This window comes from Sorghum bicolor, chromosome 10 (genome assembly GCF_000003195.3).
Source record: "Sorghum bicolor cultivar BTx623 chromosome 10, Sorghum_bicolor_NCBIv3, whole genome shotgun sequence".
NCBI lineage: Eukaryota > Viridiplantae > Streptophyta > Magnoliopsida > Poales > Poaceae > Sorghum > Sorghum bicolor.
This window is the reverse complement of record NC_012879.2, coordinates 6,616,742-6,634,257: the sequence shown is the minus strand read 5'-3', so window position 1 is coordinate 6,634,257 and position 17,516 is coordinate 6,616,742. Positions and strand designations below refer to the sequence as shown.

The window sequence follows — 17,516 nt, the reverse complement described above, 5'->3', positions numbered from 1 at the left end:
CGTTGCACGCCGCCACCTTAGTTTCCCTGTGCGCGAAACTTCTTTGCTATGTGTGCTAGCTGTTGCCTGGCTAGTCGTGGAACATGCTATGCTCGTCGAATGTGGCCGGCACACCTGCATATTCACTGCTGTTGCGAGGACAGGAAAGTGCTCTGCTCCTTGTGGCCAACAAATCTTGCTCATCATTTGACATAATGCAACACTAATTTATTTGTGCAGACCCATGAGCACTATACGTGGAAAAAAATCAGTTTGCAGTCTTCTTTTTTAATTTTGCCAAATCAAAAATATCAAACTCTTGGAGATGACAGATTTTTTACTTGACATATGTTTTTAGAAGTTTGCAAATTACAATATTTGCCCAGTATAATTTGGCAAACTCTTGAAGATACGCTGCTTGCCAATAGTAGACTGCCAATTGCAACATTGAGTTTATCCAGATATGCAACATTACTACATTAGTTATAACAAATATTTTGAGAAATGTATCATGATTCAAATTCGGTGTCTTTCACTTTTCAGCCGTTCACACTCTGCCATAAGTAACGCTGAAAACACTGGCGGGCCGCTTGATGTGCCGAAACCAGCCCACTCTGAGTCTGGTCGCGAATCTCAGCGGTCCCGACAGGAATCCAACGGCGTTGGGCGACGGCAGCCCTACGCGCGGCTTCGCGGAGTGCCGGAGTCGCGAGGCGGCTCGGCTCTACACCCTCTCGCGCTCGCTCTCGGCCTCGCCTCTTCCCTCACACGACTCGCCGCGAGGAGTTTCCCCCTTCCTCCGCGCGCATCCCCGCGAGAGCTCGCTCGAAAACCTAGCCGCCAAATCCATGGCTCGACGCGGCCACGACGACGACGACGAGATCGAGGAGGAGGAGGACGAGGAGGAGGCCTACGACCTGGACGAGGAGGAAGAGGAGGACGAGGAAGACGACTACGAGGAGGAGGCGAGGCGCGGGAAGGCCTCCCGCAGCGGCGGCGCCGGCGGCGGCAAGGGGGGCGGCGGTGGGCGGAAGCGGTCGCGCGAAGACAACTTTATTGACGACTCGGCCATCGAGGACGACGACGAGGAGGATGACGACGACGACGGCGGGGGCCGGCCGAGGAAGAAAGGCGGCGGCGGGGTGCGAGGGTTCTTCGACGAGGAGGCTCAGGTCGACGAGGATGAGGAAGAAGAGGACGAGGGCGAGGGCGAGGACGGTGAGTGGTCGCCCTATTTTATTGCGCCGTGATGCTCTGTTTATGACTTGGGTGGTATTTCTGTAGTCTTTGTTGAGATCTGGACCTAATTTGGTCGATTTCCAGAACTGGATTTGGGGATATAGTGAGAAACTTGCAAGTTCTATAACACTTTATGCTCTAGATGGAATCAACCTCTTTTGTTTTGTTTTCATGACTAGGAAGTAGCTGCAGGTTCGCAAGAAATTTAGTTTCATAGCAGCTGTGTAGCTATTAGCTAAAGCAGCTAATTTCAATGTTCGCCTTTGCTCCAGATTTCTTAAGACAAAGTTTAGTCATGTTTACCTATATTCATAGAGGTGCACCCTGGGTGACGGCTAGTTTTTTCTAGATAAAAAGTTTAGCTGAAGTACCCTCCCAATATGTTTTGTTGTCAGTGCCTTTGCAGATCCTGTCTTAATTATCTGTTCAGTTGATAATTTGCTTCGTTGTTCAACCTCAGTTTGATCTATATAGTTATCATTTATGTAAGCTTATATTATTATTATTATAGCAGTGTTGGTTTGGTCAGACCTAAGTTTTTAGGGGTATAAGGAACCGGGCCTAGTTGGATGGTATTGGGGCAAACTTGATGCTAGTGCCTGAACTTGCACTGCAGTTGGAGACTTGGATTTGTTCTGCCTGATCATTTCAGGTATGCAGAGTTGCGCATGAGAACAAACCTATGGGCCTGCTGTTTTCAAAAGCTACTTGAAAGGACTGGAAAGAGTCACTTCTCAATGCCATATTAACACACTACCAAACACAGCATACAGTTGACTGAACTTAATCTTCTTATGCTATCAAATGAATTAGTTTTGTTCTTTTGAATGTTGGATAAGATGCTTGAAGCTTGATAAAGCCTTGGCAGCAAATTGAAAATCCATTCTTAAATTGTATCGTAGTCCAAATTTTTTAGCCTTGTGCAGCAGGGAAAAAAAATTATGCCCAGGCTGAAACTTTTTATTTGAATCAAATCAAAATTATCTTCCATATTCTACTGGTCTTCTTTTACCCATTGTGCAGTTTGAACTATCAGGGTGCAATTCCTTGTGAACCATTATAAAAGATCGCAATTCCTTGTGAGCCACTGAAAAAGTTCAGCGGACTTCAGCGCCACTGCTCCAAATTTTTTTTTGCCCTCCATGCCATTGTCGTCAGATTAGGCTCTAATTGTGTCAAACTGCAGGTGTGAAAAGTCAAAAATACCCTTAGGTCTAAATATGTCCCTAATTTTTTTGAGCATCTTAACGATTTCAAATAAAAAAACTCAAAACTAGAAAGTTGTAGATCTCGTTGAGATTTCATGTAAAAATTATCTTCATTTATTTCCGCAAAAAAAGATATGATTAATATATCTTAGAAAAATCATATCTTTTTTTTGAGATATTCAATGAAGATAATTTTTATATGAAAACTAACTTTCTAGTTTTGAGTTTTTCCATTTGAAGTCGTTAAGATACTCAAAAAAAATTAATGGCATAGTTAGACCTAAGGGTATTTTCAACTTTCCACACCTGCAGTTTGACACCGATGGAGGGCAAAAAAAATTTGGAGCAGTGGCGCTGAAGTCCGCCGAACTTTTTCTGTGGCTCACAGGGAATTGGGATCTTTTTTAATGGCTCACAAGGAATTCTCTCTAGATTTTTTGTAAGGATTTACTTGTAAGTTGTAACCCTCGAAATATTCCAATCGGCTCCATGCTTTCATCCATTTCCACAGTTAATTTCACAAACGTCTTCCTCCCTTGATTACTGGAAACAATGGATTGGACATACTAAACTGTTTTGTCTCTGAACTGAGTGCTGATCTATCTATACATCACAAGCAAGAATTATGAATGTTGATGTCAGCTGTTTTGCTCCAATGCTACTTATACAGCCTGAGGGAAGAGGCTGCACTAAGCAGGATAGGCTGCAGGCATGCAACTGAATGGCTGGGCTGTTCAGCAGCAGCCCAAACACCCGCTTAAGCGAACAGGCCCTGTAATTTTGTTACCCCCTCCTTCCCAAAAATAAGGCGTGGTTTGATTTGCTGTGGTCCTCGAGGGCACTCTTTGACTGCTAATTTCTCTTATAATATATCCTTCGCAGAAAAAAAAGGTCGGTCAGTTGAAGGTATTTCTAAACGCTAAGTCCATTGTAGCCACTCTGGTAGCACAAATTTTTCATATTGTTAGACTAATTCTTGGCAAAGATTACAAAGTTTGAATCATGAAATACATGCATGTCTTATAAATTGGGACAGTTGGAGCATGTTTTTATTAATTGCTTTTGGATCTGTAAACAACTGTTTAAATGTTGAAATTGAACTAGCTCTGTGCTAAGCATGTTCAGGTTTCTAATGCACTGATATCTGCTTCTTTGCGTTTCATTTTAGATTTTATTAATGATGCTGGGGCCGACCTTCCTGATGAGGATGTTGTTAGGGGCTCAAGACGTCATTCTATTCCTATGAGGGATGAAGAAGAGGACATTGATGAGATTGAGAGACAAGTGCGGGAGAGATACGCAAGATCCACTCATATTGAGTATGGTGAGGAAGCAGCAGAAGTGGAACAGCAAGCTCTGCTGCCCTCCGTGAAGGATCCTAAACTATGGATGGTCAAATGTGCGGTATGCTCAAGATTTATCTTACTAAACTGCTTGGATGTTTATTGGCCCTACTTCAGCTCTACTAACGCATAACTGTGACTTCAGATTGGACATGAGAGAGAGACTGCAATTTGTCTGATGCAAAAGTACATAGATAGGGGAGACCTTCAGATAAAGTCAGTCGTGGCATTGGATCATCTAAAAAATTATATTTATGTTGAAGCTGAAAAGGAGGCCCATGTCAAAGAGGTAAACATGTCTGCGTGTACTTGACATTTTACTTCTGATTTCATTCCTCCTTGCTAAACTTGGTCTATGCAGGCTTGCAAAGGTCTACGAAACATTTATGCTTCAGCAAAAATAACATTAGTGCCGATAAAAGAAATGGCAGATGTCCTCTCTGTTGAGAGCAAATCTGTCGATCTTTCAAGGGATTCTTGGGTCCGAATGAAATTGGGCATATATAAAGGTGACCTTGCTAAGGTATTACTCCAACGCTTCTCTTATAAATATAATACTGTATACCATTCTTCAAATGTTTATGTGATTGTGTTTTGCAGGTTGTTGATGTTGACAATGTACGTCAAAGAGTAGATGTGAAGCTGATCCCTAGAATAGATCTACAAGCTTTGGCTAGTAAACTGGTAAGTTCTAACCCTTGTTTCTCACAAGAGCAGTGCTACAAGTACACCTATTTTAGTACAACCTGGGCACTAAAGAGATTCAGAAGTTAAGATCACTTGGATGGAAAGCTCATAGATGCACTGAATGGTTTAGATACATGGTTGAACCTGAAGTTGTACTCAAAGCATTACGCTTATCACAATCTTGCACTTTTATTTATTATTACTTCCTATCAACTTTAATTGCATACTTTAAAGAGTGGAGATAATCTATTCGTCTCAGTTGTATCCTCTTCAATTATGCACTTAAGTTAACAGGTAGCTACTTAACTAGCTAAATGTATATTCAAACCTGAGGTCTCAGGTCCACAGTCTGATATACAATATAAGATGATAAATTATAAACAATGTACTCCCACTGATTCCAAAGTTTAGTCGTTTAGGACTAGGACAAAAACAGATGATACTTTAACTTGCAAATTTTACAAAATCATACCCTCCCATTCCAAATTAAAGACATTTTGTTTTTTTCTAGATACGCACCTTGTCTAGATACATAGTAAAAGGAATGTATCTAGAAAAGCCAAAATGATTTATAATTTGGAATGGAAGGAGTAGTATTTTAGATAATATTATTAAAGTATTTTCTGTGATGAATGTAGTAACATCAAACATGGATGTGCATAGTTTGAAAATTTTTGAAAAACCTCATAAGTATGTTTCTCTAAAGGGTTTTCACGATTCCATGAGTGGAGGGTTTGCACCCAATATTTTCCTGTTGTCAATCTATATAACTTTTTCTTATATTAATAGATCAAATTTAACCGACTAAAATCCTAGAACAACCTACATTTGGAATTGAAGGGAGCTTTCATGTTTTACAGTTTGAGTTCACTGTATTTTTTTTATATCTCCTGGTCATGTTCAATGTTTTTGAGGCGCCGCGGCGTGGCGCGGCGCCCGACCCCCTTCACAACGCCTAGGCGTTTGTGGCGGACGCCTAGGCGATGCCATACACACATTGTAAGGCGTTGTAAGCTAGAATTTTTATATACTAGTGCAGCACATACATACCTCGTTTGTTGCCAATTCTTGATCCCAAGTTCCTTCCTTTCCCTTCCAAAAGCTCTTCTCCTGCATGACAATTACAGAATTCAGACATTAGCATACAATATTCAGAGCAAAGGACATGCAGCGTGAGCAAAAGCAGAGCACAAGGCATAGGCATACAACATTCAGAGTAAAAGTAGAGCATGAGGCATACAATATACATTCAGATCAAAAGCAGAGCAAGAGACATACAATATTCAGAGAAAAAACAGAGCACGACTGCACCAGACATTCTATATTCAGAAAAACAGAGTACACGTCAAGGAGATTTGGCCTTTGGGAGACCAGAGACAGAGAGGACAGAGGAGGCAGGGGACATACCACGGCACCAGGCGGAGGTGCAGGTGGGTGAGCAGCTGCAGCTCTGAACCGGCCGATGGAGGCGGACACTCGAGGTGGGCGAGCAGATGCGGGCTCGAAGACTGGAGGCGGACGAGCGGACTGCGACTCCACGACGGACGAGCGGACTGCGACTGCGGCTCCACGGCAGGTGCGGAGGCCAGGCGGAGATGCAAGGCCGGCTCCACAGCAAGGGCGACCCGCCGGTGGACGACGAGCAGCCAAGCGGAGCTCGAGGTCTTCGGTCTGCCTGCCGCCTTCTCTTTTCCGCTCCCCTCGACCTCGCTTGCAGTCGTGGTAAATGGCACGCGCGCGGTCGATTTCCCGCGTCCGCGGCCTATCTAGTTCCCCATGGTCGATTTCCCGCGCCTTTTCCCGCGAGCGCGGTCCTTTTCCCGCGTGTGCGGTCGATTTCCCGTGGGAGCACGGTAATTTTGGCGCCCTTCCCAGCGATTTGGCATCCGGCGTCCGTGGCATGGCATAAGGCGTCCGCCTGACGCCAAACTACTCTTAGGCGACGCCTAATTCGATTAGGCGGACGCCTTACCCTTGCAGGTCGTGGCGCCAGCGACGCCCATGGACTCCAGCACGCCTTGTCGCCTAGGCGACGACTAGGCGACGCCTAGGCGACGCCCCAAAAACATTGGTCATGTTTTTCTAAAGCAAAAACATCTTGTGATCTGTATTTATTTGAAGTAATTTTCTGATTATCATGTTTGGTTATTATTTTCTTGTTCTTGATTGAGCTGTTGAGTTAATCAGATCATTGGGGTTCTTATCCTGATGGACAATTTGTATTTCAGGAAGGGAGGGAGGCTGTAAAGAAGAAAGCATTTGTCCCACCACCACGATTCTTCAATATCGATGAGGCGAGGTGACATTTTTCTTCTTAAGAATTATCTAATTGTTTCTGTTATTGTTTGCTAATCTTGTGCAAACAGGGAGATGCATATTCGTGTGGAACGGAGGCGAGATAAAGAATCTGGGGAGTACTTTGAGTGGGTTGATAATTTGAAGTTCAAAGATGGTTTCTTGTACAAATCAGTCTCCACTAAATCAATCCACACAAATAATATTCAACCGACTTTCGATGAGCTTGAGAAGTTTAAGAAGCCTGGTGAAGACATGAATGGCGACATGGCTAGCTTGTCCACTCTGTTTGCAAACAGGAAAAAAGGGCATTTTATGAAGGGTGATGCTGTCATTGTTGTTAAAGGCGATTTGAAAAATCTGGAGGGGTGGGTTGAGAAAGTAGAGGATGAAACCGTTCACATCAGACCAAAAATATCTGATCTTCCGGTAACCAATTGCAATTATAGCTACTTATTATTATGAAATTTATGGTTGGATGAATGGTTTACAGTATTGTCTATTGTTAATGCTTCTGTAACTGCAGAAAACATTAGCCTTCAATGAAAAGGAGCTTTGCAAATATTTCAAGCCTGGTGACCATGTCAAGGTGATCTCCGGTGTTCAAGAAGGTGCTACTGGCATGGTTGTTAAAGTGGAAGGGCATGTCTTGATAATTTTGTCTGACACAACTAAAGAACATGTGAGTAATTGTCTTGTCAAGGTTATGAAGAAACATTTAAGCTGATCAATTTGAAATAATTTGTTCTTAATGTGTTCTTGTTGGATGACACAGATCCGTGTGTTTGCTGATCATGTCGTCGAAAGCTCTGAAATTACCACAGGAATCACCAGAATTGGTGATTATGAACTGCATGATCTTGTCCTTTTAGAGTAAGTTGACTCTTCGAATGAACAATAATCGTAGCTCGTTTATTTTGATTACTTACTTGTACTTGTCAATTCATTTTCAGCAACTTGTCATTTGGAGTAATTATAAGGGTGGAAGCTGAAGCATTTCAGGTAATAATATTATTTTAGTAAGGGTGATTGTACTTCACACTATATTTACTAAGGTGTATATTTAGGTTCTGAAAGGAGTGCCAGATAGACCTGAAGTTGTGCTCGTGAAATTAAGAGAAATAAAAAGCAAAATTGATAGGCGCTCATCAGCTAAAGATCGTTCTAATAATATTATCTCTGCAAAGGATGTCGTAAGGGTTATTGAAGGAGCATGCAAGGTGTGTCCCAGTTCTGTTTGTTACGATTTTGGTTGGTTGTTTTGACTCCTGTTTATCTCTTATCTTTATTGTGTTTACATCCATATTTTGTCAAATTAGGGGAAGCAAGGACCTGTGGAACACATACACAAGGGGATACTGTTTATCTATGACAGGCATCACCTTGAACATGCAGGCTTTATTTGTGCAAAAGCGCAATCTTGCCTTCTTGTTGGTGGATCTGCTGGTGGCCGTCGAGGAAATGTTCGTACTGAACCCTTTTGATCCTTAGATGCTACGTTCGCTTGTCTTATGAGCCATACTTTTTCTGCCAGCCAGCAGTGTTTTTCTCTCATAATAAATTAATGAACAGTACTTTTAGACATGGCTTTTCAGACCGGCGAACAGCTTTGTCTCATTTTTCACTTTGCTGATACAGGGTATGGACACAGCTGATGCACGGCTTGGTGCTTTGAGATCTTCAGCAAGCATTCTGCAATCTCCAGGAAGGCTGCCCCCAAGAGGACCTAATATGAATTGTATGATCTACACTTTCTTGAAGCAAGGGTAGTTACTTTATGCAGCTGTAGATTATATATTAAGATAGCCTTGCAATCCAATGCAGATGGTGGAAGGTTTGGAGGCGGCCGTGGTGGTAGAGGACATGATGCCTTGGTGGGTAAATGTATCAAAATTAAATCTGGCCCTTATAAGGGATACCGTGGCCGTGTTAAAGAGGTGACTGGTGCACTCGTACGTGTAGAGCTTGATTCATTGATGAAGATTGTCACAGGTGAATCCTCTTATTGTTTTCTATCCCCTGTGACTTATCATATGTTGGAGGCTAATATGACTAATACACAGTTAAAAGAGATGATATTGCTGACACACCTACTGTTGCAACACCATTCCGGTAAATATCTTGTCCACTTTTTTTAAGCAATCTTTTCTTATGTATTTTGCTAATTGAGTATTATCATGTCATCAGTGAGCCTCGTTATTCATTGGGCGGTGAAACACCAATGCACCCGTCTCGAACACCACATCATGCTTATCAGACTCCAATGCGTGACCCTGGAGGTTTGTTTGCCTTTTGTCCTCGTATTTCCAATGTTCCTTTCCTATATATCAAAGGATGTCTTTTCACCCACGACCTGTCACTGATTTTAGTTGTGTTTTGGGTCTTTCCCCACATTGCAAGTTGCTTCCCATGGTTGGTTTATTTGTTTGCTTGTATCTAATTGTTTTAACTATCATTTTTGTATGGATTTTTTTAAAAGGCAAGATAATGCTTTTTGTCCTCTGTCTGGGTACTGGCTGTGTGTTTGTCCCTTATTTGTTGCAGTGAACAACAGAGCGTAAGCTTAAGCTGTGACCTCAAACAATTTGATCAAGCATTCATACCATAGTAGACTTTCAATGAGAATCTATATTGGCATCATCTGTTCCATGCATTCAGTATGTCATTCATTTTGCATGTTTCTTCAATAATCTCCTATTCATTTGCTACAGCAACACCAATACATGACGGGATGCGGACTCCCATGCGCAGTCGAGCCTGGGCTCCTATGAGCCCTCCGAGGTTGTAATTTTTTCCACAATGATATTTCTGATCCATGTTTGTTGGAACTAGGGTTGGGTCTGTTTGGGACGAAGGAAAGATATTTTCTTTGTTCCAAACATCAGCTTACTGTTTACTTTTGTATTTGGACTTAAAAGGTAGCCATTGATAATATGATTTTTATTGTTGATGTGTTGGTCATTTACCAGGGATAATTGGGAAGATGGAAATCCTGCTACTTGGGGTAGCAGTCCAGCTTACCAGGTTAGGTTTTGCCACTCCTGTCCTATTCCTTTTTTTTTAGTAACTTGTTCTGTACAGATGTATAACTCCCACATGTCTTCTTCCAATTATCCAAACTTTTCAGCCAGGAACCCCACAAGCTCGGCCATATGAAGCCCCCACACCTGGATCAGGGTGGGCAAACACTCCAGGAGTTAGTTTCAATGATGCCCCTACTCCCAGGGATAACTATGGTATAGAAATCTATTTGATTATTTATTCACAATATACTACTGTAATCATGTGTTTATTCTGTATTGTGTGGATACTTATTCGAACAATGTTTTTTTTTTTCATTCCGATCTCTTAGCAAATGCCCCAAGTCCATATGTGCCTTCCACGCCTGTTGGTCAACCAATGACACCAAACTCGGCTGCATATCTTCCGGGCACACCTGGTGGTCAACCAATGACCCCTGGCACTGTTGGACTGGATGCAATGTCCCCGATACTAGGTGTGCTGTTATGATCGCTATGTTTTAGACCTTAATGTGCTGCCTTGCTTTTGTAGATATAACCGTGTGCTGAAATGCCTGCAGGTGGTGAGGGTGATGGTACATGGTTGTTGCCGGATGTTATGGTCAATGTATTGAGGGGAGGTGATGATGGTCCTGGTGTGGTTAGGGAAGTACTCGGGGTATGTGTTGCACGCTGTATGGTGGAATACAAAATTCTGTTTTTTTTGTCTCTTCCCATTGCTTATATCCCCTTTAACTTACAGGATGGATCTTGCCGAGTTGCACTTGGGTCGTCGGGCAACGGTGACATGGTGACAGTCCTTCCAAACGAGGTCGAGGTCATCAGGCCAAAGAAGAGTGACAAGATCAAGATATTGAATGGTAATTTCCGTGGATACACAGGAAAACTCATAGGTATAGATGGTTCTGACGGAATAGTGAGGCTTGACGACACATACGAAGTTAAGATATTAGATATGGTGATTTTGGCCAAACTGGCGACTTGAAATGGATATATATATTCTGTAACGTGTCCATCATAGAACATAATTGTAACAATGCCCTCGTTTGCAATAAAGCTTTTTGTTGCTTATTTCTGCCATCATTTTCCACTACTTGTCAGGCGTTTGCCAAACTCTGCTCGTTTTCTCCAGCTGTTGTTTTGGACTTTTGGTTGAGAGGACTTTCACTTAGGTAGGTGTCTTGATTAGTGATGGTTTTACAATTTACACATTGCACATGCCGACATGCCTCATTGTCTTGTGTCATGCCAAATACCGAATTTTTGAAACGACGCATGCCACAAATCGACTTGTAAGTTGTAACATATGGGAAAATTTATGAAACGACGCGTGCCACAAATCGACTTGTAAGTTGTAACATATGGGAAGAGAATTACCAAACTGCATTTCTCATGGCGTTCTTTACTGAGGTCCTGTAACTTCTATATCCGATCTTTACACAAGAATAAAAAACTCCCTACTACCCATTTTCAGCCACATCAAGAACAATGTGCAAACGGCAACTAAACGAATGGACAAAATGGCAAGCGTTAGTTCTCGAGCAAGCAGGCGGCGAAAAGCCGTGACATCGCGGCGCGGCCTGATGCTGCTCTGTTGCGCTTGTGCTCGTCGGCTTTCAGTAATTCTTGGTGGGAGTCTCCTCGGCGGCGTCCTGCCTGCACTGCTGGAACACCTGCAGGATGTTGCGGTAGGGGCTGCTCCTGGACGACGGCGAGGCGGTGCCGGCGCGGTGGCGCTTGCTGCTCGACGGCCGCGAGTCCGGGCTGAGCGCTTCCTCCGCCTCGGACTCCTCCCGCGCAGGCCGCTCCATCTCCGCTGCGTCCTTCCGCAGAGTCTCCAGGAACGACTCCTTCAGCACCCCATCGATCTGACGATCAGACAAGAGAAACAGCGTTTCGTCTTCAGTTGCGGTGTGGGAGGGATTCGAATCGAATCCAGGTGGATGGAGGATTGAAAATGAATCACTCACCGTGAGAGGGCAGAAGTCCGGCATGGGCCACGCGACGGGCCCGCCGTCGTCGGGAGGCTCCGGCAGGGGCTCCACGGGCGCCATCTCCTCCTCATCCTGCTTCCCCTCCTTCCGTGCGTCCCCGACGCCCACGCTCGCCCCGTCGACGACGACGACGTCGTCCGCCACCGCCACGACCTTGTCCTGCGCCCGCAAACAAACCCCACCCATGGTCAGCAAACACCAGCGGGCAACGGCGACCCTATCGATCGCGCACTCGGGGGTGGACGGCCGGCCGAAGAGAGGAAAGGGCGAGGGATCGAGTCCGGTTACCATGAAGCTCGCGCCAGCCTCCACCATCCGATCCGATGCGATCCCCTCCCCGCCTCGCCTCCGGTTCCGAGAACGTCCCGGCGCCTTGCGTTGCCCCTTGCTGTCGATTGATGCTGGAGGCGGGGCGCGGGGATCTCTTTTCGGACTCGCGGCGCGGTGCGATGTGGTTCGAGTTTGAAATGGTGGGGGGGACAGAGAGCGAGGCGAGAGCGTAACGGCCGCGTTAATTATGGGAGAGGAAATGACCAAATGGGGGGCACGGGCACATCTGCCTGGGAGGAGAGGTGGGCGGATTTGGGGAAAGACAACGGCTACTTTTTGGGCCGTGGCAGAAGGAGAAGCCCGCTTGCGGGCTTGTCGAGGTGGATCCGATTTGGGGGCCAGGTGAGGGGATCAGTGAAAAGGTGAAGCACGGAGCCATCTGAAAAAATTCTTACTCCAATGTTAGATATGTTTAGATGGTGGCCAAGCGAGAATCCTAATGTATGACACGCAGGACCCACGAATTGTTGTTTTTCAGTACACATCGAAAGGATCGTTAATACGGATCTTGATTCGTAGATTTTGTTGCAATGAGCGAACTATCTCACAGGCCCATCGGCTCATTTACTTTGATGATGCACGCAAAAAATCAGTGTATGCCTAACAAGACATATGTCAAATCCGTAGTATCATTTGGTTGGTGGAATGATACATTGGCTGAATGGCCAAAGGGGCACGCGCTATTTGATTGAGTTTGCCTGTGTTGATTGATATTGAGAAAGTCACAATGAGCATTAATTGGAGCCAGTCAACTCCCAAGAGATGTTAGACGATCAATTTTTGAAGGACTGACACCAAGCAATACATCTAGGCAGCTACAGTCAAGCAATAATCTCAGGGTTTGAACCAAACATATCCCAGGAAGATCTTAGGCAGATACGCGATTACAAAAGTACCTAACCAGGCACATGTCAAATCCATCATACCATTTGGTTGGTGGAATAATACATTGCCTGAATGGCCAAAGAAGCACACACCATCGGGTTGACTTTACCAAGTAATTATGAGCATTAGTTGGAGCCAGGCAACTCCTAGGGTGATCGATTTTGAAGGATTGGCACCAGGCAACACATCCGGGTAGCTACAATGAAGCAATAGGATTTGAATTAATAAACATATCCCAAGAAGATCTTAGATAGAGATACCTACCAGCAAGATAAGAAAATAACGGTTAGCAGGTCTATAGCGGATTGATGTGTACATAGCGGATTGCAGATAGCGGGCACTATAGCATATTAGCAGATGCTAAGAATAATGATTTTCTTATATATATATATATATTAATAAATCAACTAAATAGAAATGAACAATAGACTAATAAATATGTAAATTAAATAGTATATATATATATATATATATATAATTTTATTCGATGAGTTGATTCTTGGATCAAATATATTTTAATTAAGAATTAACTAGTTATGCTCTAGACTTGGGCTGCTATGGCGGACTGCTACGTCAATAATAGTCACTATAGTGGTTTGTTGTGATCCTGTGGCCTTAATTGCTGGTTGTATAGATTGCACACGAAGCTAGGTTACATACGATACATTACCTAAATAATGAGCACTAAGTTCCAACCCGCTATATCCAAGCAACTACGGGCGTAGCAGTAAGGCACCTCTACCACTATTGAGGCCGCTATAGCGGTTGCTACAAATGCTATTTAGTACCTTGCTGCTAGATATTTTTCCAAGATTGATGATGGGCTGAGAATCGACGCCGGGCCTCTAGTGTTGGTGGGCGCTCGTTCGTGAAATGCACTCTCGGCCTCGTCGGGTGTCCCGAGCGCAGCCCACAGGTGACAGGCCCGGCCCGCCCGCGTTCTCATCCGAGCAGACCACAGGCAACAGGTACGCACACGCGCGCGCGGATGAGATGCTGCGCTGCGTGCGAGGCTTTTCCGATCCCGGCGGGGAGGCCCACCACCGCAGCTACAATACAGGGCGGGGCCGGGGCGGGGGACCGGGGCGGGGGCGCACAGCGCAGCACAGCAAAGGAGGACTGAGGACGGACGTTAACGCGGAGAGGGTACGGCCGCCAGGGAGGGCGCGGGCCCGATTGAAATCAACCCCCTTCCCGCCACCTCGGGCCCCACTAAATCTAATGAGCCGCGGGGCCCAGTCGCTTGCGGGTTGGCCTGCTAGTCTGCTAGTGGTGTAGTAGTCCCGCCCCGGGGGCCAGCGGCCAGGCCTGGCGCCTCCGTGGCACTGGGCCCGGATGGCCAGCGCCACGTGTGCGTGAGCGGTGAGCCCTTCTCCCTCGTCACTCGTCAGGCGGAGATGGATGCGCTGTGACTTGTGAGCTGGTCCAAGGTCCCGTACTCCAATCGTTGCTAGTACTGTCACCGAGCCAGTGACGAAATGGATTCCTGTTGACTTTGCATATGATTGTTTTGTATATGTGTTCTCCCTAAAAAAACTGAACGGGAAACGTTGTTTTTTTTTAATATAAAATTTTGAAAACGTGAAACAAATTGGCCTTGTGTACTTTAAAAAAATTTATAAAATAGGAATAGTAGCATTTTTGTTTGTAGATTCGTCTCGTCAATTCCGATCAAACTGTACAATTAGTTTTTATTTTTATTTATATTTAATACTCCATGCATACGTCTAAAGATTCGATGTGACGGGGAATCTAAAAAATTTTGCAAAATTTTTGGGAAACTAAGGCCTTGTTTAGTTCCAAAAATTTTTGCAAAATATGAATAGTAACACTTTCGTTTGTATTTGACAAATATTGTCCAATTATAGACCAACTAGGCTCAAAAGATTCGTCTCGTCAATTCCGACCAAACTGTGCAATTAGTTTTTATTTTTATTTATATTTAATACTTCATGCATACGTCTAAAGATTCGAGTGACGGAAAATCTGAAAAATTTTGCAAAATTTTTAGGCCAAAAATGCAACGACCGAACTGTCAGCTATCACGGAAGGATGCGTAGCATCCAGAGTCCAGTCCGATAGATCGAGCCTTTTTCTTGCCCCGCTTTCGCGACCGTATCCACTTGCGATTGCGAGGCGCCAGAGCCGGCTGCAGCTGCTACTGCTAGTGCTATCGGATCATCCTGGGCTACAAGCCAAAGGCGTCTTTTACCGCTGCCGGCGGCAGCGAACGCCGCGACGGCTTTTTTGCAAGGAAAAGGGCCAGCGCGCGTCCACTTCGGCAGTGTGGAGACAAGCGGCATTTCTCCAGCGGCCGCGCGGATTTGCCGAACCGAGCACAGCTGGGTGCCGCAAGTACAGGGATGGGCAGCCACAGCTCGACCGACCCGGAAGCGGCAACGATTTCGACTCCACCCCGCCTTCCATTCCACCGCCTCCATCCCCGTCGAAATCGATCTGCTGCTGCTGCTGCCCCGAAACGCCAACGCCCAATCGGTGCCGCCGGCCCGGCGGCGTGTCGTGTGCTGGACTTCCACCGTGTCCGGTCTCTGGCTGGGAGCCTGCAACTGCAACTGCAACCGGGGCACCCGGCCGGCCGGGGGGCGTGCCCTGTGCCCTGTGCAGCCCAGTCGACCGAGAGGGAAATCCGAACCCCCTAGCTCGTCGTCGTCGTTGTCTCGTTGCAGTGTTCTACCTGGCTCGTTGTGTCTTTGTCCACGAAAGAGTCAATTTCTAAAGTTGTCCTAAGTCAATCCTTTTTAACTTTGACTAAATTTCTAGAAAAAATGCTAAAATTTATAGTATCAAATTAGTATTATTAGATTCATCATAAAATATATTTTCATATAATGTGCATTTTATATTATAGATGTTGTTACTCTTTTCTATAAAGTTAGTCAAACTTTAAAAAATTTAACTGGCACGGATCCTAGGAATTGATTCTTTCGTGGACGGAGGAAGTACATACATATACTCCTACATGCTATTGCTCTGTTGCTTGGAGCAGCCGAGGTTGATGGATGGATGCACGCACTGCAGCCTCACTGCTCATGGGTGAATGCTCGTGTCGATACGGCGCGTGCTCATACGCACCGTTCGTCGTTGTCCTGCGATCCGAGTTGAGACAGTACGTAGTAGGCTGCTTCTTCAGTTCTTCATAATAGCGCGAGGCCGACGGCGGCCTGGAACCCATTTGAAGAATCTGCACGTCACTTTTTGTGTGTGTGGGATCTCATTTGCTTGTGTATAATTAATATAGACACTTTTGTCTTTGTGCGTCCATGCATGGTTTTCTCAACAATGAACAGCGGGACAAATTGAATTTGGTATTTTTCTTTCACATTTCTCGATGCCTTATAGTGAGACTTTTTACATTTCTATATTTTGTGAAACCTATATACGCAAATACATACAAAGGAATCAATTTACTAGACATTTTTTTTTCAGTTTCAGAAGAAACGCCTTCGTCAACCATTGCGTAAGACCTGGTACCGTTTTGGCCAGGAAGGTTCCAAGCATGAACATTACCTACAATCAATTATAAAAGCCATAAGTTTGTAAGATGTTGTTAATAAAAAAACTTTAATTTTATGACATAACCATTATTTGTTTGCAATATAGGATCATCTATACATAATTGATCGGACTATTTATTTCACTACTCTTGCATGACTAACACTACTACAGAATGAGGCATTGGTCGATGCCTAAAATGGCCAAAAACCTCGGCCTTTTTGCGGCCCGGGGTTAAAGATCCCTTTAGCACCGGTTTGTGTCACGAACCGGTGCTAAAGGGTCCTGCCCAACGGCTACTGACATGTGCTGTCGGGGCAGAGACCCTTTAGCACCGGTTCGTGTTACAAACCGGTGCTAAAGGGGTCCCTTTAGCACCGGCCAGAGCCACGGGCCGAGGCAAACACTTTAGCACCGGTTTGTGTTACAAACCGGTGCTAAAAGGTAACCCTTTAGCACCGGTTTTTTCCCTGAACCGGTGCTAAAGGTCCAGTTTATAGGCCGGTTCCCTCCTCCCCTCTGCCCATTTGAAACCGAGAGCACCATTGTTGTTCTTGGAGCTTCTTCTTGCTTGTTCTTCATTTGTTCTTCATCTCCAACGCCCATCGTTGATCTTCTTCGACTCCGTCATCGTCTCTTCGCGCTTAGAGGTGACTAACTTCAGCCTTTCTTGTTTTTTTCATGTTGTTTTTGGCTTGTGATGTTCCCATCATTTTTTAGCTCAAATCCACTTTGTTATTTTGAATCATTCACATGAATTAGTATCCATATATATATATCATATTTCATGGTTGACCTAGTTTTAATGTATTTTGCAAGAATGAATTATAGTATATTTTTATGATCATAGAAAGTAGGATAGTTCAAATTAATTGGTTTGTTAATATCACTTGATTTATTTTTATTACTACATATAATGTCCATTGTATCATACATGTTTACTAGTAAATGTGGAATTTATAATTGTTTTAAAATTGAGTATGGATAGTAGATGGCAACCGTGACCGGGTCTTCAGTCTCTCA

At 44.5% G+C, this 17,516-nt stretch overlaps 2 protein-coding genes across 2 annotated transcripts; one reads left to right on the top strand and one right to left on the bottom strand.

Annotated features, from left to right (window-relative positions):
- Positions 719 to 10,854, top strand: LOC8077336 (putative transcription elongation factor SPT5 homolog 1). The gene is made up of 22 exons (XM_021449343.1): positions 719 to 1,197; positions 3,595 to 3,830; positions 3,915 to 4,058; positions 4,131 to 4,292; positions 4,370 to 4,453; positions 6,685 to 6,755; positions 6,823 to 7,180; positions 7,278 to 7,433; positions 7,527 to 7,624; positions 7,705 to 7,753; positions 7,819 to 7,971; positions 8,071 to 8,214; positions 8,390 to 8,489; positions 8,576 to 8,743; positions 8,815 to 8,863; positions 8,939 to 9,030; positions 9,463 to 9,532; positions 9,721 to 9,775; positions 9,879 to 9,987; positions 10,104 to 10,247; positions 10,332 to 10,429; positions 10,514 to 10,854. Exons 1-22 carry the CDS (start codon positions 828 to 830, stop codon positions 10,754 to 10,756), a joined length of 3,153 nt encoding a protein of 1,050 aa, XP_021305018.1. The 5' UTR covers positions 719 to 827; the 3' UTR covers positions 10,757 to 10,854.
- Positions 11,112 to 12,326, bottom strand: LOC8070750. Its single transcript, XM_002436626.2, has 3 exons — positions 12,054 to 12,326; positions 11,742 to 11,924; positions 11,112 to 11,639 (listed from the first exon to the last, which is right to left on the bottom strand). The coding sequence occupies exons 1-3, from the start codon at positions 12,078 to 12,080 to the stop codon at positions 11,388 to 11,390; spliced, it is 462 nt and encodes a 153-aa protein (XP_002436671.2). The 5' UTR covers positions 12,081 to 12,326; the 3' UTR covers positions 11,112 to 11,387.

Bases quoted from the DNA above. Each gene is read 5' to 3' on its own strand.
- LOC8077336 (XM_021449343.1), top strand. From the start codon at position 828: ATGGCTCGACGCGGCCACGACGACGACGACGAGATCGAGGAGGAGGAG. The intron at 4,454-6,684 runs GTAAGTTCTAAC...TTTGTATTTCAG, and splicing joins AAGCTTTGGCTAGTAAACTG to GAAGGGAGGGAGGCTGTAAA. The intron at 10,248-10,331 runs GTGTGCTGTTAT...AAATGCCTGCAG, and splicing joins TGCAATGTCCCCGATACTAG to GTGGTGAGGGTGATGGTACA.
- LOC8070750 (XM_002436626.2), bottom strand. From the start codon at position 12,080: ATGGTGGAGGCTGGCGCGAGCTTCATG. The intron at 11,925-12,053 runs GTAACCGGACTC...TTGCGGGCGCAG, and splicing joins AGGCTGGCGCGAGCTTCATG to GACAAGGTCGTGGCGGTGGC. The intron at 11,640-11,741 runs GTGAGTGATTCA...TCTGATCGTCAG, and splicing joins CGGACTTCTGCCCTCTCACG to ATCGATGGGGTGCTGAAGGA.